Source organism: Anastrepha ludens, chromosome 3 (genome assembly GCF_028408465.1).
Source record: "Anastrepha ludens isolate Willacy chromosome 3, idAnaLude1.1, whole genome shotgun sequence".
Classification (NCBI taxonomy): domain Eukaryota; kingdom Metazoa; phylum Arthropoda; class Insecta; order Diptera; family Tephritidae; genus Anastrepha; species Anastrepha ludens.
The window spans coordinates 85,196,027-85,216,570 of record NC_071499.1 but is presented as its reverse complement, the minus strand read 5'-3'; the positions used below and the strand labels follow the sequence as shown (position 1 = coordinate 85,216,570).

Genomic DNA, 20,544 nt, shown 5'->3' with positions numbered 1-20,544 from the left:
CCAATTTCAAAATCCACAGTCTGAAGTCCCACGGTCTCTATATTAAGATCATACCCATATGGATTCCTTCAATGATTTGGAATCATTAATTCTTGATAAACAAATTTATTCACTTAAATTAAGTAGGTATTGGAGGGTATTCCTGTGTATAATTTTTTATTATTGTTGCTTTTGTGTTCAATTAAAGCTTTAGCTGCCTAAACTCTAATGAATAAACTCTAAAAACAAAAGTTTCTACTTAATGTTTTCCGTCCTATGTCACGGTAGATAATTATAATGCGTTATCAGCAATACATGACTTCGAAACACATTTCGATGCATTTGGTGACATTTTGGGGTAAACTTTTTAGGTGTAAACAAATTTAAGTTCTTAGTAACTGGGAGTCAGAAAACTCTAGCTGGTAATATTTAAAAAAATATGCCATAACTTTGCAAACAACTCTCTAGATTTCTTAAAATCTTACGTTGCTTGCACTTTTTATTTAATCTGCTGCTGCTGGCGACGGAGCTTCAGCTCCTTGGCTAAAATATGATCGTTTATGGCTAACATTTCCGCGCGTACTGAACCGATCAAGATGAGCATGAGTCGGTTTTAAGCGTTTTTCAAGCGTTGCTAGAAATCAACAAAAAACAATAAAAACACCAGGCCAAAATATACGAGTATTGGATAAATCGGAATTTTTTACGTTACATGCATGTATGCGTTAGTGTGCCTGTTTGAGTAAATCTTACAACAATTCGCTGCAGTGAAAATGTGACGTTCACTTTACATTAAGAAGTAGTTCTATTCTAAACTACCTTATAGGCTCGTCACAATTGGTCCGTTACGTCCGTTGCGGCAACGAATTTGACTGACAGCAAAATAGGTTTTGTGTGAGTCGAAGGCGCCTCATACGTGACGTACGCCATGTCGGAATGCACAAAAACTGGCAACTTTTTATTTTTGTCGTACGGCAACTGCGGCGGAAATGACAACTGTTTAAAGAAAAATAATTTTGTATCGCGCAAATGTTTATCGATGGTGTTTTTTATTATATCAAATTAAATGCAGAAATTAAATAGAATTTAAATTAATTAAGTAAATTCAAATATACCCTTAACTTTTAAATAAAAGCTTGAAATAGTATAGAAAAGGCCAGGTTTAACAAAGTGGTCCCGAAAAATGAATGTTCGTGAAGGTGTGTGAGATGTACCCTTTATTAAAAAAACTCCAAACTTTTATTAAGTAAAAGAACATATGGCGAAATCTTTTGGAACATATTTGAATTCTATATATCGGCTCTGTGTTATCTATATGTTCTATGTATCTATATGTTCTGTGTTATCAGAAAGACCCGGATTTAAATCGCGTAGTAACGATGAAAGACCAGGTCGTGCACAGAGTTCACTGTCTACAGGAAACATCGAAGATGTTAAAAGTTAATTTCATCTGAATAAAAGGCAACCAATTTCATACATCTTCATTCTTTGTATTTACCTTTTTTGGCATCACACAACTGTTATCTGATCCGGAAGTTGAGTTTGGCGATAAAAGGAAAGCTTCATGAATTGATTATAGTCATTCAAATATCCACTTCCTAAAGAGGAGACGAATATATTGTACTGATTTATGGAGAAATATTTGTCAAAAAATATATCTTGGTTGTTTCTATTTGAAAAAAGGTTGTAGTGGCGTAAGCATGGCAGAATACTTCTACAACTGCTAGAACTTAACTTAACCTCTCCGCAACCACCCAATGCCCTCAGAGTTGGCATAGCCCAGGCCGTTGCTCAAATTTAGAGGATCCTAGGTATCACAGGTAATCAAAACTGTAACTTTGAGATCTGTGTCAACTCATGAGGTCACTTCGAATATTTTAACGGTGCGATATTTCATATGTAACGCTACTCATGTACCTATCGAATGAAAAAAAAACACTTAGTATCTACTTTATTTTATTCCATTTCAAGAGTTTCGTAATAGGGTTTCAGAGATTCAAACATTATTTCATGGGCAGTATTCGAGTCTGATCGAAATGGGAGAAAAAAAACTAAAATTTGGCCCGAACCCTTTGAATAAGGCTGGTCTCAAGAGTAATCTCTTGGACAGAAGTGACTCTTACGACACTTTGCTCCATTTTCGAAGTGGATGTTAAATGGCGATCAAAATTGGTCAGATACGAGAACAACAGCCATAATGCGCCTCCGATAAGGATAGGGGTTTCCTTCTGCTTTCAAAAACGAATTGAAGAAGGACGAGGTTTCGCTTCCTTGGTTGTATCTCAACTTTTGACTTATTTCATCTTAGCATGTGGTTGAGTATCTTTGTGATAGAATTTTTTTTTCGTCTTGGGCGGTGTTCTTTTAATGGTTGGTTCTAAGTTATTTTATTCTGTAGTGGACGGCTGTGATGGCTGCACCGGATTTAGAATAGGTTATATAGTCCCAATTTATTAAACTAAATTCACATCATGAGTTTCGAGCTATGAATGCTTTGCAGCCTGCAATTTTTTTCATTTCAGTTTAACGTATCATATATTATACTTTAAGTATAAGTTCTTTATCTGAATAGCACAGTAACCATTTTTTTTGCCCTTAGGGTTATTTCCAAGGCTCTTAAGGGAGGGCAAGTGGATTGCTGGGTCTCACCCAATAGCACCAAACGATATCTGGCACAAATATTTATGTAGCAATGCCGAATACTCAACGTCTTCAATAAGTTTCATCCGTCCAGACGCTTCTTGTATTTCCTATCGAATTCATCATTTTTGGAAACAAGAAAAGGTAACAAAAAATATAAGCAAATATGAAATCATTAAAAAAGAAGGATGCCCAGACATCACATGCTCATAAAATCGAAATTTTATAGAAATTAATAACAAAGTAGATGAACTCCTAGAGGAAAATAAGCGGCTACGGGAGAGATACCAAAGTGCTATTACTTACATGACTAAAGAGTTGGGAGTCTAAAACATAAATTTGAAACTGTCCAACAATTCTGTTACTAAAACTGCCATCGAACAAGAAGGACATAGTATTTCACTTAGAGGAACACTTAAAATTAAGTGATGACATGTGGAAAGATCAAATAAGTTCTTACCAAGTTTTGAGAGAGATTTGCTCAGGAGCGGTGCTGCTTGAGCGCTGTCGCTTCAGGTTCTTTGGCTACTGGGCAAGTTATCTCTCTATGGATTGTCCTTGACCCAAGAAGTACCTATTACAATTAGTTACATATAATAATTTTAAAACGTTTCATACATATACATATAAAATCGAAATATTTTTTATTTTCTCTTAATTTAATATTATGGGTAATATAATATAAATGTATCTTTATCATAATATTTTACAGTTACTACTACTACAAAGATATATTTACTTTATAATTCATCTTTATGGCTTCTTTTACGCGCTTCGGCCGGAATATGGGGCCTTAGTTGATGCCAGAAGTTCATGCGATCGACATATATGTCACTCTCCATTTGCAGTATGGTAAACTCTTCTGGTGTTTTATGACCTAGACGAGCATAATTCACTGGATAGCTTTTCACTTCGTCCCATTTCGTGAGATTAGAGCCTTCAGGCGTTGGATTGCTATGTGGATCAAGATAAAGGAGAATAAAATATTGTAAAGCTAATGAAGGAAATATATAAAAATATAAAACCTACCCTTCTCTAGCGAAGTTCACCCACATCTGCAGCATGGCATTGCGAAGCTCTATGTCGCTTTTAGTAGGTGAAGAGCTCACGAATAAATCCATCGCTACTGGAAAGAGATATTGCAGTTCCTCAACGTGGCAAGCACCTGGTAAAGAAAAAAGTTTTACTGTAGTATTTACGAAAATCTCAAAAAGGTCTCTTTATTCGGCTACTCTCGTTCTTGTTATTACCATAATAATCCTCTCTTCCACCTTTGAATACTTCTGAGAAACTAGCTGGGCTGCGATGCTCGAAGAGGTATACATAGAAGGGTGGCACTTTCATTGACGTTTTGACTTCCACACGTTGTCGTATATATTCATCGATGCCGGCAATAAACCAGCCATCTGAGATGAGCTACCAAAGACAAAAGATATGAGGTATAGAGAAGGTCACATATCCCTGTTTCGTATTTTGTAAAGACTTACATCTGTCAAATTCTGATGATTGTATTTGTCAAAAGTATGCCCCTCTTTAAAGTAAAACTCTTCAATCTTCTTTGTAATTTCTGCTCGCACTTCTGGTGAATGATGATCGTATTGCAGCTCAATTGGTAGAATCGTATCAAATTGTTGTTTATACTCGTCTAAGAGTCCAGGTATATTGAGCAGGGGTGCCGTTTTGAGTAAACCTTCCTCTGAGGTGGCGCCAATCATGAATGGCAAAGAGAAACCGTGCGGTAAACCGACATCACGTGGCCAAACTGTGAGAAAAGCGCCCTCATGTGGAGGCTCTATCACTGGCTGAAAGGGCACCATCGGATCATAGTCCCACTCCTGAATGAAAGCAAGTATACATATTAGCAAACAAAGTACAAATTATTCAACCCTCAGTTGATTTACAAAAAATTCATAGAGTGTGGCAACAATTTCTTTGGCGCTCTTGGCACGCAAGCAGTTTAAGAGTTCTGGCCATTTTGCCTCAGCATCACAATCGACCAATTGTGCCACTTTGCGTGCACGATTTGCCGATAAGTCCTTGTATTGAGGTTGCGCCCATGGATTGTAATAGCTACCCGAATGCGCAATAGCTTTGTGAAAGAGACCTAGGAAAGAAATTTATTTCTGCAAACTTTGGAGGAAAATGTTATTTCTTAGCATTACCTTTGGGTGAATTTGAGAGCATATGGTATGTGACGCTAGCAGCACCCGCGCTATTACCAAAAATCGTAACACTGGTAGGGTCACCACCAAAGGCAGCGATATTTTGTTGTACCCAACGTAAAATTTCAACTTGATCTTTTAGCCCAAAATTGCCTGGACAATCAAGCGTTTCAGTGCTGAGAAAACCGAGCGGACCTACGCGATAGTTGCCTATAACCAAAATAATATCCTGATCGAGTAGGAATTCCGGTCCATGAAAGCTGCTAATGCCTGAACCACATTGAAAACCACCGCCGTGTATGTAGACCATGACAGGTAAGGGCGCTGTATTGGGAAGCTCCTATTTAGAAGTAAGTTTATGGAGGTCAGTATGATAGTGGATATGTATGTATGTATTTGCTTCGCGTGTACGTACCTCGGGTGTATAAACATTCAAATAGAGACAATCTTCGCTGCCTTCAACTTCTGTATGACGCTGATAGGGATCACGTTGTATACATATTGGCGAATCTTGTATGGCATGTCTTTCGCCAACCCACGCGCCATAAGGTACAGGTGGCTGTGTAGAAATATAATCAACACATTGAAGTTTTGTTTTCATAATTATTTTATTTTAACATCTGCTCATTTCTAATACGGACATATGTATATACATACATATCTTGCAAGTAATCAAATTTAATTAATTAATTTAATTTGTGATTTCGTTAGCACCACTGATATTATGTTTTGAGCAAATAAGGATTTATTTTAAATATATTATGTATATTAATGCCCTACTTCTTCTGGGACGACTTTCCTGCTTACCCTGGTTACATTTTGTTGTTGTGTTGTCATGGTAATTTGCAAGTCCCACGATGTCGGGTCGTTTGTACTTAATTCGTTTACTGTACTATTGTAAAAATGTATCAAGAAACTTTTCCGACATATTCTCTTATGCGGACTGTTGTAGTCGAAGCTGAATTTGTGCTTATTCATTATAATAAAACGCGTTTTTCATACTACAAACTCGTACATATTTCAATTTTTCAGACATGCCTATAATTTCTGTTGAACGTGGAAAAGAAATACTGGTATTGAATCGTCGTAGGAGTTCGTGGACTTTGCATTGATGCTGCCGAATACTCGAGCTTATTGCTTCACTTAACACTTAATTTCACCGTTAAGTTGAGGCATTCGTAATGTACTCATGTACTCTCTACGAATATGTTTTTGGGCTGTTTTGAATAATACAAACAATGCAATATAATGAAATTTATGGGAGGACTGACCTGTTACGAAATAGCTACCGCATTAGGGGGCTTATTTCTCTTTTTTATATTTTTTACACTAATAACAATAACAATGCTGTTGTTACACTAATAACAATAACAATGCTAAACCATATTTCGGCACTAAATTTAATCAAAGTTGCATGTTAAAGATTATTGTTGTAATTATATAATTATTTTGCAGTAAAAACAATACAAGTTTTTTTTAATGATGTAAAAACTCAGTATGCAGTAAAATATGAATTATTTCGCGTGGTATTATCTATACACTCATCACTTGGCACCCTCGCATTTTTATAATCAGTTCTGCGCGAACTTTGCATGGATGCGTAAGTTAAAATTATTTTCAGAAATAACTGAGATGGTATTAAAAAACACTCCTGCCCAAATTTTAGGCCCTACCCTCTTCTAGGAATTGAAACTATGTACTGTGAAGGGACTGAATATTAGTTAGAATGTAAAGCGAGTTTTAAAAGAAAACCCACTGTAGGAGTAGTAGATGGTCATAATTCATTCGTTCTACAAAAAATATTTGGAGAATTGTTTGAAGCTTTGTCAAAATTATCTTTAGATTGTGATTAAAACTGAAAATATGTCTGATACTACCGAAATCTGGATACCAGTTCAACCAAAAATATTTTTTTTTATAAATAAAATATTATGCTATACCTTGTCGAAGTTCTCTGTATTTTCTTGAAACGAAGACATTTAAAGTGATCAATTTTTTTCATATATTCCTACTAATTTAAAAATAAAAAAAATGTTTTTTTTTAGATAACAATTCGGTTTTTTTTATATATATTCGAGAAAAATATTCTTTTATGAACTACCCTCACATTTCCATGACTTGCTCACCAGCGCCACCAAATTGCTCATATTGTTTGATTCAGTTAATATAGGTACAAGCTGGCGTAAAATTAATCATCCAATCTTTTGATAGGGGCACTAATTTTGCGCCACTTTGTAATATTTGCATTTGAAGTTGATTGGCAGATGATGTTGGCGGTAAATATCACGCTCTAATATAGCTTTCTTTAAAGATGAAAATGTGATTGTGATTAGGCGTAAATCTATTCCAAATAGATTTTTATTATATTCGCTCTCAACTTTTGCGTCCGGACCGTGTGGTTAAAACTCCTCGAATGTTGTAAATTTATTGTAATAATAATATATGTAGATAATATTATATTATAAAAAGCGCACACATCTTTGGGAAGATATTCTTGCCGGGTCATTTCTCCAATTGCCGATGTGCGTTCTATTTTTGTGACCGCAATAAAGGATCTGTAGAACTTATGCTGGCTCCGAGTGACAGATGATGATTATGACATGTAAAGCACATCGCTTAGCGCATTTTCAAGCCGGCATCGTCAGTTCCATCATCAAAATTTAGGTTACTCAGAAAGCTGCTGAGTCAGAAGTGAGTGTGTGGTGAACGGGTAACTGGGATTAGACATTTCTAAATTCGTTTTAGTTTGGTTGCTGGTAGGACAATTTGCACTATTTTTTATTTGGCGCAACCACTTGTTGTTGATGAGGATCCAACACCAACAACTAAATTACTCGCTTTACGCATACATGCCTTTAATTTCATATAAGCATTTGGTTTTAGGCTAAAGACCCAATTTACGTTTTTGCTCACATATTCCATGTGGTAACCTGGCTGTTTTATCAATATCGAGAGCTTGGCGGGAATAAGACAAACCGACACAAGTGCTTTGTTGTTGAAATATTTTTGTTATCGATTATTTTCTTTTGGAGTGAACCAAAGTAAAGGGTCTTTCCAAAGAAGCGCTTTAAAACAGGTAAACATTTAGATAATTTCAGATTTTTTGTTTTAAGTCGCATTGTAAGTCTTCATTTGTTTTATACCAGGGTGCATTTACGATAGTTCTTAAAATTTTTGATTGAAGTCGTTGAATTCTTTGTATATTTGATTTGCTTGCTGTCCCCCATAGTTCTGTGCCGTATCTCCAGATGGGTATTATCACGTTCTTATATATTAGTAGTTTGTTGTATCAGGTCAGTCCATAAGTTCGTGCGTTTTTTAAAGGTGGTTTTAAAATTAATAAAAAAGATGTTTAAAGTATTTATTAATCAATAATATATTTCCCTTCATTATTTACAATGTCTTCTCAACGTTTAGGCAAATTTTTAATTCCCTTCTCAAAAAATTGTTTGTCCTTGGAGCCAAAATACGTGTCGATATCCTTTTTTATAGCTTCTTTTGAGGAGTAGTTCTTGTTACTAATATGGGATTGAAGTTCACGGATGCGGCATTAGCTGCCATCCGAGCTCGTTCAGCTTGCCTAATGTTTGCCTTGTGGTATGAGGTCTTGCGATGTCGTGGTGAAACAAAACTTTGCGTCTATCCACTAAAGACGGTCGATTTTTTTTAAGTGCCTCATTCAGATAGCTAATGGGAATAATACTCAGCAGTTATCGTCTGGTTTGCTCCAGAAGTTCATAATAAACAATACCGGTCATATCCCACCAAATAGACAGGAGAATCTTCTTGGGGTGAAGGCCATCTCTAGGGGTCGGTTCTGATGTTTAATCTTTATCTAACCATTGGCGTTCGTGAACAGGATTATTGTAAAAGACCCATTTTTCATCACCAGTAACGATACGGTTCAAAAAAATTTCATGTTCAAGCCGTTACAGCAGCTGAGAACACACATTCACTCTCTGCTGAAGGTTGGCGACGGAAAGTCTATGCGGAACCCATTTTTCCAGCTTTGAAACCTTTCCCAACTGAACCAGGTGCCTGTGAACTGTTCCATGCGAATAATTTAACCTCTGAGCTATCATATCAACTGTCAAATTTGACTCAGATTCCACGAGTTCGAGCCAGGCGTCGGAGTTAAAAGTTTCAGGACGACCAGCGCGCGGGGCATCCTCCACGTCGCAGTTACCACTTCGGAATTTTGAAAACCACTTTTGCGCAGTCTTAACACCCACGAAAACAGTGTTTATTTCTGCAGCAGCAGTAGTTTTTGCATTTTTACCACTTTTATAAAAAAATACAAAATATGTCTCTTAAACGCGTTCGAAGATTCCACTTTATTTTTTAACAACACGTGCTTCTATCCGCGATTAAAATCACTTGTTGAGTTCACAATATATCAAAGAAAGTATAAATGGTTCCGTTATATTTCGCAAATAATTTTTTGTATGCAAAAATCGTACAAAAGTGAAATTATGGGTAAAATACGCACGAACTTATGGACTGACCTGGTACACTGACAGTTTTGAGTCTTTGTTGAGTAGCCAATACAATTGTCTGAATTTGTTTTTTCTTCCAGGTCAGTTTTGCGTCAATGATTATGCCCAATCATTTGGCTTTTGCGTTTTGAGTGATGTTGTTGTTGTTGTAGTGGTTGAGTATTTCTACTGAAATAATCCTAATTGGCGTTATTAGCACCGTTTTACTACCACTGCCCTCGTGTGATGATGTCTTGTTTTTTAGCAAATTCGTTACCTTGATGGTTGATCACTGGTCGGTCCTTTTTCTATTCTCGACAGAACTAGTTTTTTTTTTACATTTTTTCACCAACCTTTAAATTGTCACTACTGACATCAAAGCATCCCTTTTGAAATGCCCTTTAAGTATGCATATTAATTAGTTAAAACTTGTCAAGAAAAGGTGCCCTTATAATAATAATTTTGGAAGGTGTATTGGAAAATGAAAAATTCGAGACAGTAAATTCGATTTCATCTGAAATGAGCTTAGCTTTGTTTCTAGCGAACTCTCATTGGAACAAAAATTAATAATTGCTAAATATTGGTATATAATACTGTTACTGAACTATTGAGCAATTGTAATAGCGAATAAAATAAAATAAAAAGATTTTTCTATGGCGCCATCATTAAAAAATTGGTTCCAAGAAATTTTTGCTAAATTTCGTCAATATGGAAGTTCTACATATAAAAAATCGTGGTTTTAAATTTCGGTTCTACGGTTTATAAAGTCCTAAAGATTACGGTAGTATGGATACGTTTTAAGAATGAGCCGCTAAAGAACGACCAAACAAGTATTTGAAGCAAGCCTTGAAGGAGCATGAAGGAGAGGCCGGCCAAGGAGACGATGGTTGACAGACGTAGAAGACGTTATACGAAAGATGAAAATCTCACAACATAGAGCGAGAGCGGACTGTCGAGAAGAATGGAGGCGTATTGTAGAGGAGGCAATGGTCCACTACGGACTGTAACGAAAAGATAATGAGAAGAGGGTGTGTCCGTTATATTATATTTTGTTGAAACTTTAAATTTCTCTTAATACATTTATTTGTAAATTGCTCGGAAATGACTGTTTCATTGCTCTGCGACAGCTGCTTTTGGTTTTGGCATACTAGATTATGATTTACTTTTATTAACAGAATAATAAATTATTAAACTTCGAATTATATATATATATATATAATTGGCGCGTACACCCTTTTTGGGTGTTTGGCCGAGCTCCTCCTTCTATTTGGGGTGTGCGTCTTGATGTTGCTCCACAAATGGAGGGACTTACTGTTTCAAGCCGACTCCGAACGGCAGATATTTTTATGAGGAGCTTTTTTTCATGGCAGAAATACCCTCGGCGGTTTGCCATTGCCTGCCGAGAAGCGACCGCTATTAGAAAAATGTTTTTCTTAATTTTGGTGTTTCACCGAGATTCGAACCAACGTTATCTCTGTGAATTCCGAATGGCAGTCACGCACCAACCCATTCGGCTACGGCGGCCGCCGATGTGTAGATTCAAGAAGCATATCGAAAAAGGATAGACTTAGAACTTACTAGTTGCTTACATAGATTAAAGAGCTAGCAATGATCCTAAATCCACTGGAGGGGTACTAGTTCGGTACTGCTGGATGGATTTACTCACACACTTACACAAATTTCTGCACACGTGTCCCACTGCTTATTTAGAATTTAGCACAATTTTTTCTGTGTGAGTCTTAGAGTGAAATTATTTAAAATAAAAAATAAAATAAATATTAAAATAAAAAATAAGTATATTTTGTTATAGTTCAGAGTTTACTATAAATTAAAATGTAAATAATAATAAACTTGTTGGATGTATGACGCAATTTCTTACAATTATTTTCCTTGCGTATTGGAAAATTGGATTTTAAAAAGGTATATTAAGCACATTTTTTTTTATTTATTAAGCACATTAAACAGTTTGGCGAAAATTAGTAGACTCTTCTGAAAATCTTAACCAACCGCCTCCACCTACCACAGACACACCGCAAGCGCAAACAGGTACAACTCAGCTCGTTTCTGCGATCATGGAGTTTATAGTAAACACAAGTTTCAACATCAATACTTTTTGTCTGTGGCAGTTTTCGGACTGACAGTGATTGATTTCGATGATTTAGGTATAATTATTTATTTTTAATTTATTTTAATGAGTCACAATCTATGCATTAATTAAATTTGGTGGTGTTCAACATAGCATGTCTTGTAAGGCACATTTCGACGTAATTTTCCACTGTAAATGCTAATTTGTGGCACTTCTGCGTTAGGTAGAAAACTATTCACCTTTTTGTAAACAAATGAGTGCTAAAGAAGACGGCAGTTTATAAAAATGGGGATATTTTTTTGTTAAATGGTCATTGCTCTTCGTTGTTGTATGAACTTCTGCTACATCAGGTGTGAATATTGTTACAAGAGGATAAATTTACGAAAGACCAAAATTAACGATATTTCAAGCAAAAATATATTGTTTGAAAAGTTACTTAATTTTGAAGTATGGTGACTTAAAGGTTATAGACCAAAGGGTTTTATTACGTTAATCAACATTGAAAGAAAAATGGCGAATTTCCACAGAAAGGACGATGATTTATTGTAAAGCCATTTAATAATTAAGGCATAAGGTATATCATCAAAAAATCATCATCTAGGAAAAATTCGAGCGAACGGACAAGGCATGGATAACTACAACTTAACTTAACAACTCATAACGAAGCAATTTCAAGCATCAGGCGGCGATGCTGAATCGTTGCAAAACTCAACACAGTCCAATCTGCAGAATTTGCTCAACAAGTGCAAGCGATCATTAATGAGGTCTCTTAAAACTCAATGAGAGCTCTTGCAAGGGAGTTTAATGCTTCTGAGTATGCTTCGAAAGAAGCTTATCAGTCGAGTTGTCCATGAAGGTCTCCGGTATACTATAAATCCTACGTTATGCGCAGAATACAGTTTATGTCGGTGCAAACACGAAATCAGCGAATTATCCGATCAAAATGATTTCTAAACAAAATTAAACACCCAGAAACGTCAAAAAAATACCGAACTTATGGCCGCCTAACTCCCCTGGATTACTAATATACGTTTGGGGCGTAGTTGAGTTTGAAACCAATAAGCATCTTGATAACACCATTTTTTCTCTGAAGGCTACAATTAACTCCGTTATGGAATATATGAAGAAGGAGCACACTATCAAGTGTGGCAATGCTTGACTTCGAATGGGTTTGAAACACAATTCGATGCATTCGGTCACATTTTGGAGTAAACTTTTTTGGTGTTAACAAATTTAAATGTAAGTACTAGTATGTGGGATTCGACAAACTCTAGCTGATAATATTAAGAAAAAATATGCGATAATTTTGCAATTAAATATTTTTTTTCACTGACACGCACCTTGAAGCGCAATTCACCCACTGGTGGCAACGCGTATGGTACCCCTATAAAGGCTCGAATATGCCGACCTTTGTGCGAGACACGATGGCGGCCCACCAGGACACCGCCATGTGGTAGTTGCACTTTCAACACATCCGAGGTTCGCGCCTCGTTCGAATCAAAATGAATACTCAATGTGAGTACAAAAAGCGTGACGATAAATATTGTACGAGTAGTGGCTAGTAAGTTATCAAAATTATTATAATTGCACAACGGGTGCCTCTGCCGCTGCTGGCGATGGAGCTTCAGCTCCTTGACTAAAAGATGATCGTTTGTGACTAACATTTCCGCGCGTACTGAGCCGATCAAGATGAGCATTGTCGGTTTTAAGCGTTTTACAAGCGTTGCTAGAAATCAACAAAAAACAATAACAACCCCAAGCCAAAGTATACGAGCATTGGACAAATCGGAATTCTTGGCGTGTTTGTGTGAAGCGTGAAAAAAAATTAGCTGTGCATGCGATGTGTTTGCATACATTTGTATTTATATACAATATGTATGTGTTTGTACGGTGCTATTGTGTAGATGTGTATATGGTGCTATTTTTGCGCGCACCGCGTTGACGTATGCCATGCCGGAATGCACAAAAACTGGCAACGTTTAATTTTTTGCCGTACGGCAAGTGCGGTGAAAATGAAAACTGTTTAAAGAAGAATAATTTTGTATCGCACAAATGTTTATCGATGGTGTGCTTTATTATATCAAATTAAGTGCAGAAATTAAATATAATTATATTAAAACATGAAACATAATTATAATTAATTAAGTAAATTGAAATACACCCTTAACTTTTAAATAAAAGCTTGCACGAGTATAGAAAAGGCCAGGTTTAACAAAATGATTCTGAAAAATGAATAAGTGTGAAGGTGCGAGAGTGAGGCCTTCCAGTCATTCATGTAATTTACAAATACAAATGCATACCCTTTGTTAAAAGACTTCCACACTTGTAATAAGTAAAAGAATTTATAGCGAAATCTGTTGGAACATATTTGAATTCGATATTTTAGACCATCATTGACACACTGTAACATTTAATGTAAATAATTTTTGTTATTGCGTCAACCTTTTTAGTATTTTTATTGTTCCCAAAATTGAGTGTGGCGATTACATACTATAAATAATTATTATCAGTGAATTGGAAAGATTATCAGGCAACGCCATATCTCATCAGATCCAGGATATTTTTATGTGCTGAATGTAGATAAAGCCCATTGTACCTGATTTTCGTGGAATAGTTAGGCATCCCTGTCAATAGAAGTGATAAGTTTTACCGACATTGGAGACTCATATGAAGAATGACATCCCCGGAAATGACTGTCTAGTAAAAGTGGACTGGTTTTCTCTGGGGTTTTGTTTAGTTATTGTACTATATTAACCCATACTTACTTACGATATGTATATTGAAATAAATACGCTAGAATTTGTTTATTTAATATGCTTTTATTCCGCGTGCCACCTACCTCTAATTATATTTCTCTCACCTACTCCTATTACTCTCTCTCTGCTGCTGTTCTCCACAGCTACTATCTGGCTCTTTCAGGGTATGTACGCCGTATGAGTGTTTTATTAATGAGGATTTGTGGAGACGGAAGATTTGAAATCTTGTCACAATGATCCCTCCAAGACGGACTTTTAGATTTTCTGAATTCTTTTTTAAAGTTGGTTAAATCGATTAAGTAGGAGACCCAATCCTCTGTTTGCTTTGCTCTATTCTATAATATTCTAGTTTCATTGTGAAGGCTAGAAAGCATACTGTTCCACCAGGGAATATCCCTTTGTGTTTTTTTCGCTTTTTTCCGACAACTTTTATGAAAGCCAGGTATAATATTAGAGTACATTTCATTTGCTTCTCTCTCAAGCTTAGATTTAAGCAAGAGAAGTTAAAACTTTGTTCTAAATTAAAGTGGAAACATTCCAATTTGTATTTCTTGGTTTCTTGTAAAGTGTCATATGCGATATGGAACAAACCTATATCAAACCTAATAAGACTATGGGCCGACATTGATGCTTCCCATGGCACGACACGTGCCATTTTGAGACCTCGGATAATAAAGGGTTTTCCAATAACAGGTGTTAAGTTGAATGGGATTGCGCTATCGAGCGTTTTTTTATGGCCGGAATTGGATGGTATTGATCTGGACAACATTTATTTTCAACAAGACGGCACTACGTGGCATACAAACAACGAAATCATTGATCTTTTACGGGAAAAGTTTCCGGTCCATGTTATCTCTCGAAGAGGTGATCACAATAGGCCACCGAGATCTTGTGATTTAACACCTTGTGACTTTTTTCTTCGGGGCCACGTGAAAGAGAATGTCTACGCTAACAGCCCAGGGTGGATTCAATACCTCAAAGATGGAATTCGCGAGGCTATCGAGGACATAGGGCAGCCACTTTGAAGTTCGGTTATGGAAAATTTCATGAAAAGGATATTGTCCTGTAAGCGTGGTCGTGCCTGATGTCATTTTCCACTATTAACAGCATATCTTTCTCTTTATAGTGAAATAAACATCCGATCATTTATATTACAAAATAGCATTTTTTTTTGAATATCGAAATAACACCCCTAATTGGAAAACTCTTTACATAAATTAAGATCAGGTATGTTCTTTATATTTAATGCATTCCTAAATGTCGGTTCGTTGCCTCGGTTAATTATTATCTATTTTATCTAAGTAAAAATTCAAGAAGGTACTCACCCCTTGCATTGATGTTTGTGCTGCCCCATTTGCATCACATCCAAGTATTTAGCGAAGATGATTTTGCTGGCAGTATTTCACTAGAGCTATGAGGTCCCTTGTTAAAGCAACATCCACATCTGCTATTAGGTAAGCAGAGGCAATAATTATGAGAAATGGGAATAAAAGTCATTTCATTACTTATCATCAATTCCTTGGACGATCATTATTGGTGTAAATCAACTTATCATTTGCGTCCTGGAGTCCTTCAATGACTCTGTCACGTACTCACGGTTCTTAAATTAGAGTACTAAATCTTTTAGATTTAGAGTTCATTGTTGAACTTTCTTGCTGGTTCAGCCGAGACTGCCTTCTGCTATTGCCTGGGATAGCTTGTGGCATTCGCTGTTATGGCTTAATAATTGCCTTTTTCTTGCCTCTCTTGCTTCCAAGCATAGCTGCCTCCTCAGCAGAGTGATGTTCGCTTTTTTTGGTCTTGTTAGGACCATGCGATTTTCTGTCAGCAAGAAGCAAAGGTCACATTCCCTTGTCTTCTACTACCTTTTGAGCACTCGTCTTTGGTGCAACCTTAATGGCATATGGTGCATCTTTAGAGAAATGTGCTGGCTCATTACTTCACGTGGCAGTCATCGAGTACCGGGTATTTCAGCAGGTTGATGCGTTAGGGAAGACCTAGATGGTTGGTTCAGCATCTTTCTACACGCTTTTGGTCTTAGTTTTCAGTAGGATTTTGCTAAACCCTTATGATAAACTGCTTAAGCCTGAGATTTTGATGCTGAGTTCTTCGGTCCGAACCTTTACGCACTTTTAAAGACAGAGTTGCTGTTAAAACTTAATATAGCAGAGGGGGTGGTGTCATGATTGCAGTTAGCTGTAATCGTCAGACAACGCTTGTTCAGTTACAAGCTATTATGGAGGTTGAATTAGTTTTAAAGGTTTTTTTTCGAAGATTTGGGGCTTTATTGTGAAAAAACGGTACAAAATATTTTATTTGAAGTATTGGCCATCGCTAGCTACAACTTTCGCCCATCTTTCGGGCAATTTCCGGATGCCGTTTCTCCAAAATTCTGGCCGCTGCTTGGCTATCCATGACTCAACCCATATTTTGGTAGCCTCGTACGAGGAGAACCGCTGGTCCGCCAAATCGAGACTCATATGCCGGAACAAATGATAATCGGAGTGAGCTATGTCTGGACTATACGGCGGGTGGGGTAACACTTCCCAGCCAAGCGTTCCAAGGTATTTTTTGACAGGTTGAGCAACATGCGGCCGAGCGTTGTCATGTTGCAAAATAACCTTGTCGTGCCTTTTTACCGTTTCCGGCCGTTTTTCTTTCAATGCCCGGCTTAAACGCATCAATTGCAGTCGGTAACGATCCCCCGTGATTGTTTCGCCCGGTTGGAGCAGCTCAAAATATACGACGCCGACCTGATCCCACCAAATGCAGAGCATGATTTTCTTGCCGTGAATATTCTGCTTGGCCGTCGACGTTGATGCGTGGCCGAGCAAACCCCATGATTTTTTGCGTTTTGGGTTATCGTAGTGGATCCATTTTTCGTCGCCAGTCACCACCCGATGCAAAAAACCCTTCCGATTTTGTAGCTCGATCAGCAATTCGCACGTAAAAAGTCGCCGTTCGACGTCGCGCAGCTTCAACTCGTACGGGACCCAATGTCCTTGCTTTTGGATCATTCCCATCGCTTTTAGACGCTTGCAAACGGTTGATTTATCAACGCCCAATGATTCAGCAAGCTCTTCTTGGGTTTAGCACGAGTCCTCGTTTACCAATTCCCCCAATTCCGCGTCCTCGAACTTTTTGGGCTGGCCAAGACGCTCCTTGTCTTCGGTGTGAAAATCACCACTTTTGAATCGTCGAAACCAGTACTCACATGTTGAAATCGACGGAGTATGGTCTGGGTAGGCCTCCTGCAGCAATTCACGGCCTTGGGCTGTATTTTTTTTCAAATTGAAGCAGAAAAGCAAAGCTTCCCGCAAATTGCGTTTCGACGGCACGAAAGTTGACATACTCGGAGCACGAAAACACTGCGTTGTTTATACTTCAGCGAAATGACAGATACTGATAAACAAAGCCTAGGGATGAGGCTTTGTCATGAATATATATTCAGTATTGCCAACGCGATAAAGTGATAAATAGCGCCATCTGTGTGTCACCTTTAAAACTAATTCAATACTATTAGGGACCAGTTTGTGTGGACCAGTGCGAATACGTGGTTCGCATAGTTTCCTTTATGTTTGTGTTTTCTATATACCACCTTTAAGTAACAAGAGTTTATGCGAGTATAAGTCGCATGTTAACAATGCGTTGGCCCTTCAGCATGATATTGGGAAGAACCCAAGGCGAATTGAGTACTGAAGGTGGCGCCATTAAAAACCAGTTACCTTACTCTGACGTCAGTTCCCTTCGCAATGGAAAACAAACGAACAAAACAAACAAAAGCTGGAGAAATTGCATGTTTTTGAAAATTCAGTGAATGGTTTGGTAATATTGTGATTTGTGAGATTACAGCTAAACAAACTAATGCAAGCGAAGTGTGACGTGTTAGATTGTTAAATCACAAATGAATATAAAGCGTGTTTGTGCGGAAGGCGCCGTGACAAGAATGTATGTATGTGTGCGTATAATTTCTTGTCTTTGGTTGTTTCCATTGCTTTCGCCTACTCTTCTTCTTCACAAACAAGTAATTCTCATACCTTTAGAAAAAAAAAGATATTTTTTATACTTTTCGAGATCTCTATTGAAACAGTTTAGAATTCACCAAAAACATCATGGGAATGTTACTGTGACGATAGTTTTTGGTTGTTTATAACTTTTAGTTGGATGAGCGTCGAATGCAAAACTGCGCATTTAGAAGATTTCGTTGCTCAATTTATGAACATTTATGAAAAGTTTATTTCCGAATCAATGGTGGAGGTGATGGATAATTAATTAAGTTTTGTTTTTTAAGATATAAGAAACGCGTTTTTATCAAAACACGATAACTCGAAAAGTTATTGACCGATCTCCCTAAAATTTTGCACACAACTTTTTTATGATATTAATTTCTATGTGAATTTACAAGTTTTCGAAAATTAAATAATTTTTTCGAAGCAAAAATTGTAGGAAAATTCGCCCCAAAATAATTTTTTTTTTTTAAGCATTTTATTCCGCGAATTGTTTTTTCAATTTTTTTTAATTCATATAGAAATTATGACATTAAAAACAAAAACGCTTTTGGATTTTTGTATTCAGGTTACTAACGCTGATGCTACAACGCCCGCCGATTGAGAAGTCCCACTGAGACCTTCCTGGAAGAATTGATTGTACATCTGCCATTTTAAATGATTAAAATAAAAAAAAAAATTTATATTATTTTAATGTATAAATAAACTGTATGACAATTTTGAAAGAGATATATCGACTTCTTCATTTAAAATAATTTTAATCAAAATCAGGGAAAATATGCCCGTTTACAGGTATCTGTCCCCTTAATGGGTTAGCTAATATGTAGTATACGCTGTTTATTAGATTTGATTTTTATAAGCGACGATATTAGTTTAGTTGTATCATAGGCTGATTATTCCATATTGGTGATTAATGTTTGCCATAATCCTTTAATGTTAGACGTGTAATTTTTTTAATTTTTGGAAATCGGTCCTGATAGTGCCCATCCTTCCTTTAATTTTGTCGGGTGTGATTTCCAAATTCTACATAACGCTTTAGGATAAACTGAATGTGAAGTGTCTTTAGGCAATATTGAATTTTCAGAGTGCTTTACCATATTTGAAACTTTAGTGTTAAAACTGTGTTCTAAACATGTTTCAATTTCAAAGCGAGTAAATTATAAGATTGCATAGTGCGTGAAAGAACTTAAACATCATACAAATTTGAGAAATAACTTCTTTAAGAAGTTCAAGTTAACTAAAGAAAACAGCTTTTATGATTTTTTGCCACGAAGATTGCTACGCAGGCTTCCAGAATGGATACACAAACGACGCGATATGCGATTTGTCTCTAGATAAAATATCCCATACGATTTTAGTAACTAAATTGGAGCGTCTTGGTTTTCTTTCGAATTTCCCTTATTGGATTCGATCCTATTTAATAAAGAGGTGCAGTACTGTAGTTATCGAATCTTATTGCCACCTCTGCAGCGCGATTCACTAACTTTTAACGATTCGACAATTGTTATTTTTTGCTAGAGTATTTGTCGATTGCACTAACGATTGTGCTATTCATAAACTTATGTTAACTAACACTAAACTGCTGTCTTCTTCTTTTTATTCAAACTGATAGAGAGTGGCATCTTTGTCAAATTAAATGTCAGAATGAGCGAATAACATGAAGAAGAGAAACAAAAAAACATAGTAGCCAAACTGTTAAATGCAATCGTGAGTGTTTTTTACCAATTATATTTGCTTAAAGTAAGAACAATAAAATAACTGTTTATTAAAATTTAATTTTGTATAAGTATGATACTTTTTGTATATTGCTTTAAGATGACATCGACAGCTCATAAGAGAAGCTGACCCAATGGTACCTCCCACGGTGAGGTTGCTGAAGCAAAAATTTCTTTTGCCGCTTGCCGCTCCACTGAGGTCAAAAGAAACATCAGCTTTACACAAAACATGGAGCGGTTGATTGCATTTGTTACATGATGTATGCTACAGCTAACGGACGACTGGCTCATGGATATTCCCCATTGCTCACGTACGGATAGTTGATAACATCCAGGTGCAAAAAATCGCAGTGCAGCTAGAATTTAGTAATTAAAAGGCAGAATTTGGAATTCAATTCACTTGAAGGCTACAAGATTTACCTGTTTTTCAGTCGAAATCGCTGTTATTCTGGGACTCCTAAGATGACTGTCAAGCTGAGAAATTAGGTCCTCATCAAGTCAGAAGTTAACTAGAATAATTGTTGGAACTGCCTGCAGCTAAATGGAAAGGATTGCCCACATCTCGTAGCAAATGCCGGTCCACTGTTTGAAGGGTCACTACTTCCTCTCCACGCGATAAGTCATAAGCTAAATACTCAAAGGACATATTCGCGTTTTTTTAATAGGTTTTCATTAATGTAATTCCAAAATTTTAATTAAACTATTAATTCTTGTTCTCTCGTTC

General features: G+C 36.6%; 1 protein-coding gene and 1 long non-coding RNA gene across 3 annotated transcripts; one reads left to right on the top strand and one right to left on the bottom strand.

Moving 5' to 3' along the window:
• Positions 1-3,274: 3,274 nt before the first annotated feature.
• Positions 3,275-13,004, bottom strand: LOC128856608 (venom carboxylesterase-6-like). 2 transcript variants are annotated; one of them, XM_054091917.1, is made up of 8 exons: positions 12,683-13,004; positions 5,197-5,340; positions 4,782-5,121; positions 4,521-4,723; positions 4,107-4,454; positions 3,870-4,035; positions 3,649-3,784; positions 3,275-3,573 (listed from the first exon to the last, which is right to left on the bottom strand). In XM_054091917.1, the coding sequence occupies exons 3-8, from the start codon at positions 5,089-5,091 to the stop codon at positions 3,360-3,362; spliced, it is 1,377 nt and encodes a 458-aa protein (XP_053947892.1). In that variant the 5' UTR covers positions 5,092-5,121; positions 5,197-5,340; positions 12,683-13,004; the 3' UTR covers positions 3,275-3,359. The 2 variants fall into 2 exon arrangements, with proteins under 2 accessions (XP_053947892.1, XP_053947891.1); XM_054091916.1 differs by lacking the exon at positions 12,683-13,004 and adding an exon at positions 5,589-5,872.
• A 6,791-nt stretch (positions 13,005-19,795) lies between these two features.
• Positions 19,796-20,330, top strand: LOC128856606 (uncharacterized). Its single transcript, XR_008453847.1, has 3 exons — positions 19,796-19,845; positions 19,921-20,186; positions 20,252-20,330. It is a non-coding gene; the product is annotated as an uncharacterized LOC128856606 (long non-coding RNA).
• The last annotated feature ends 214 nt before the right edge of the window (positions 20,331-20,544 follow it).

Bases quoted from the DNA above. Each gene is read 5' to 3' on its own strand.
- LOC128856608 (XM_054091916.1), bottom strand. From the start codon at position 5,759: ATGAATAAGCACAAATTCAGCTTCGACTACAACAGTCCGCATAAGAGA. The intron at 5,122-5,196 runs GTACGTACACGC...ACTTCTAAATAG, and splicing joins TGAATGTTTATACACCCGAG to GAGCTTCCCAATACAGCGCC. The intron at 4,455-4,520 runs GTAAATCAACTG...GCTTTCATTCAG, and splicing joins CCACACTCTATGAATTTTTT to GAGTGGGACTATGATCCGAT.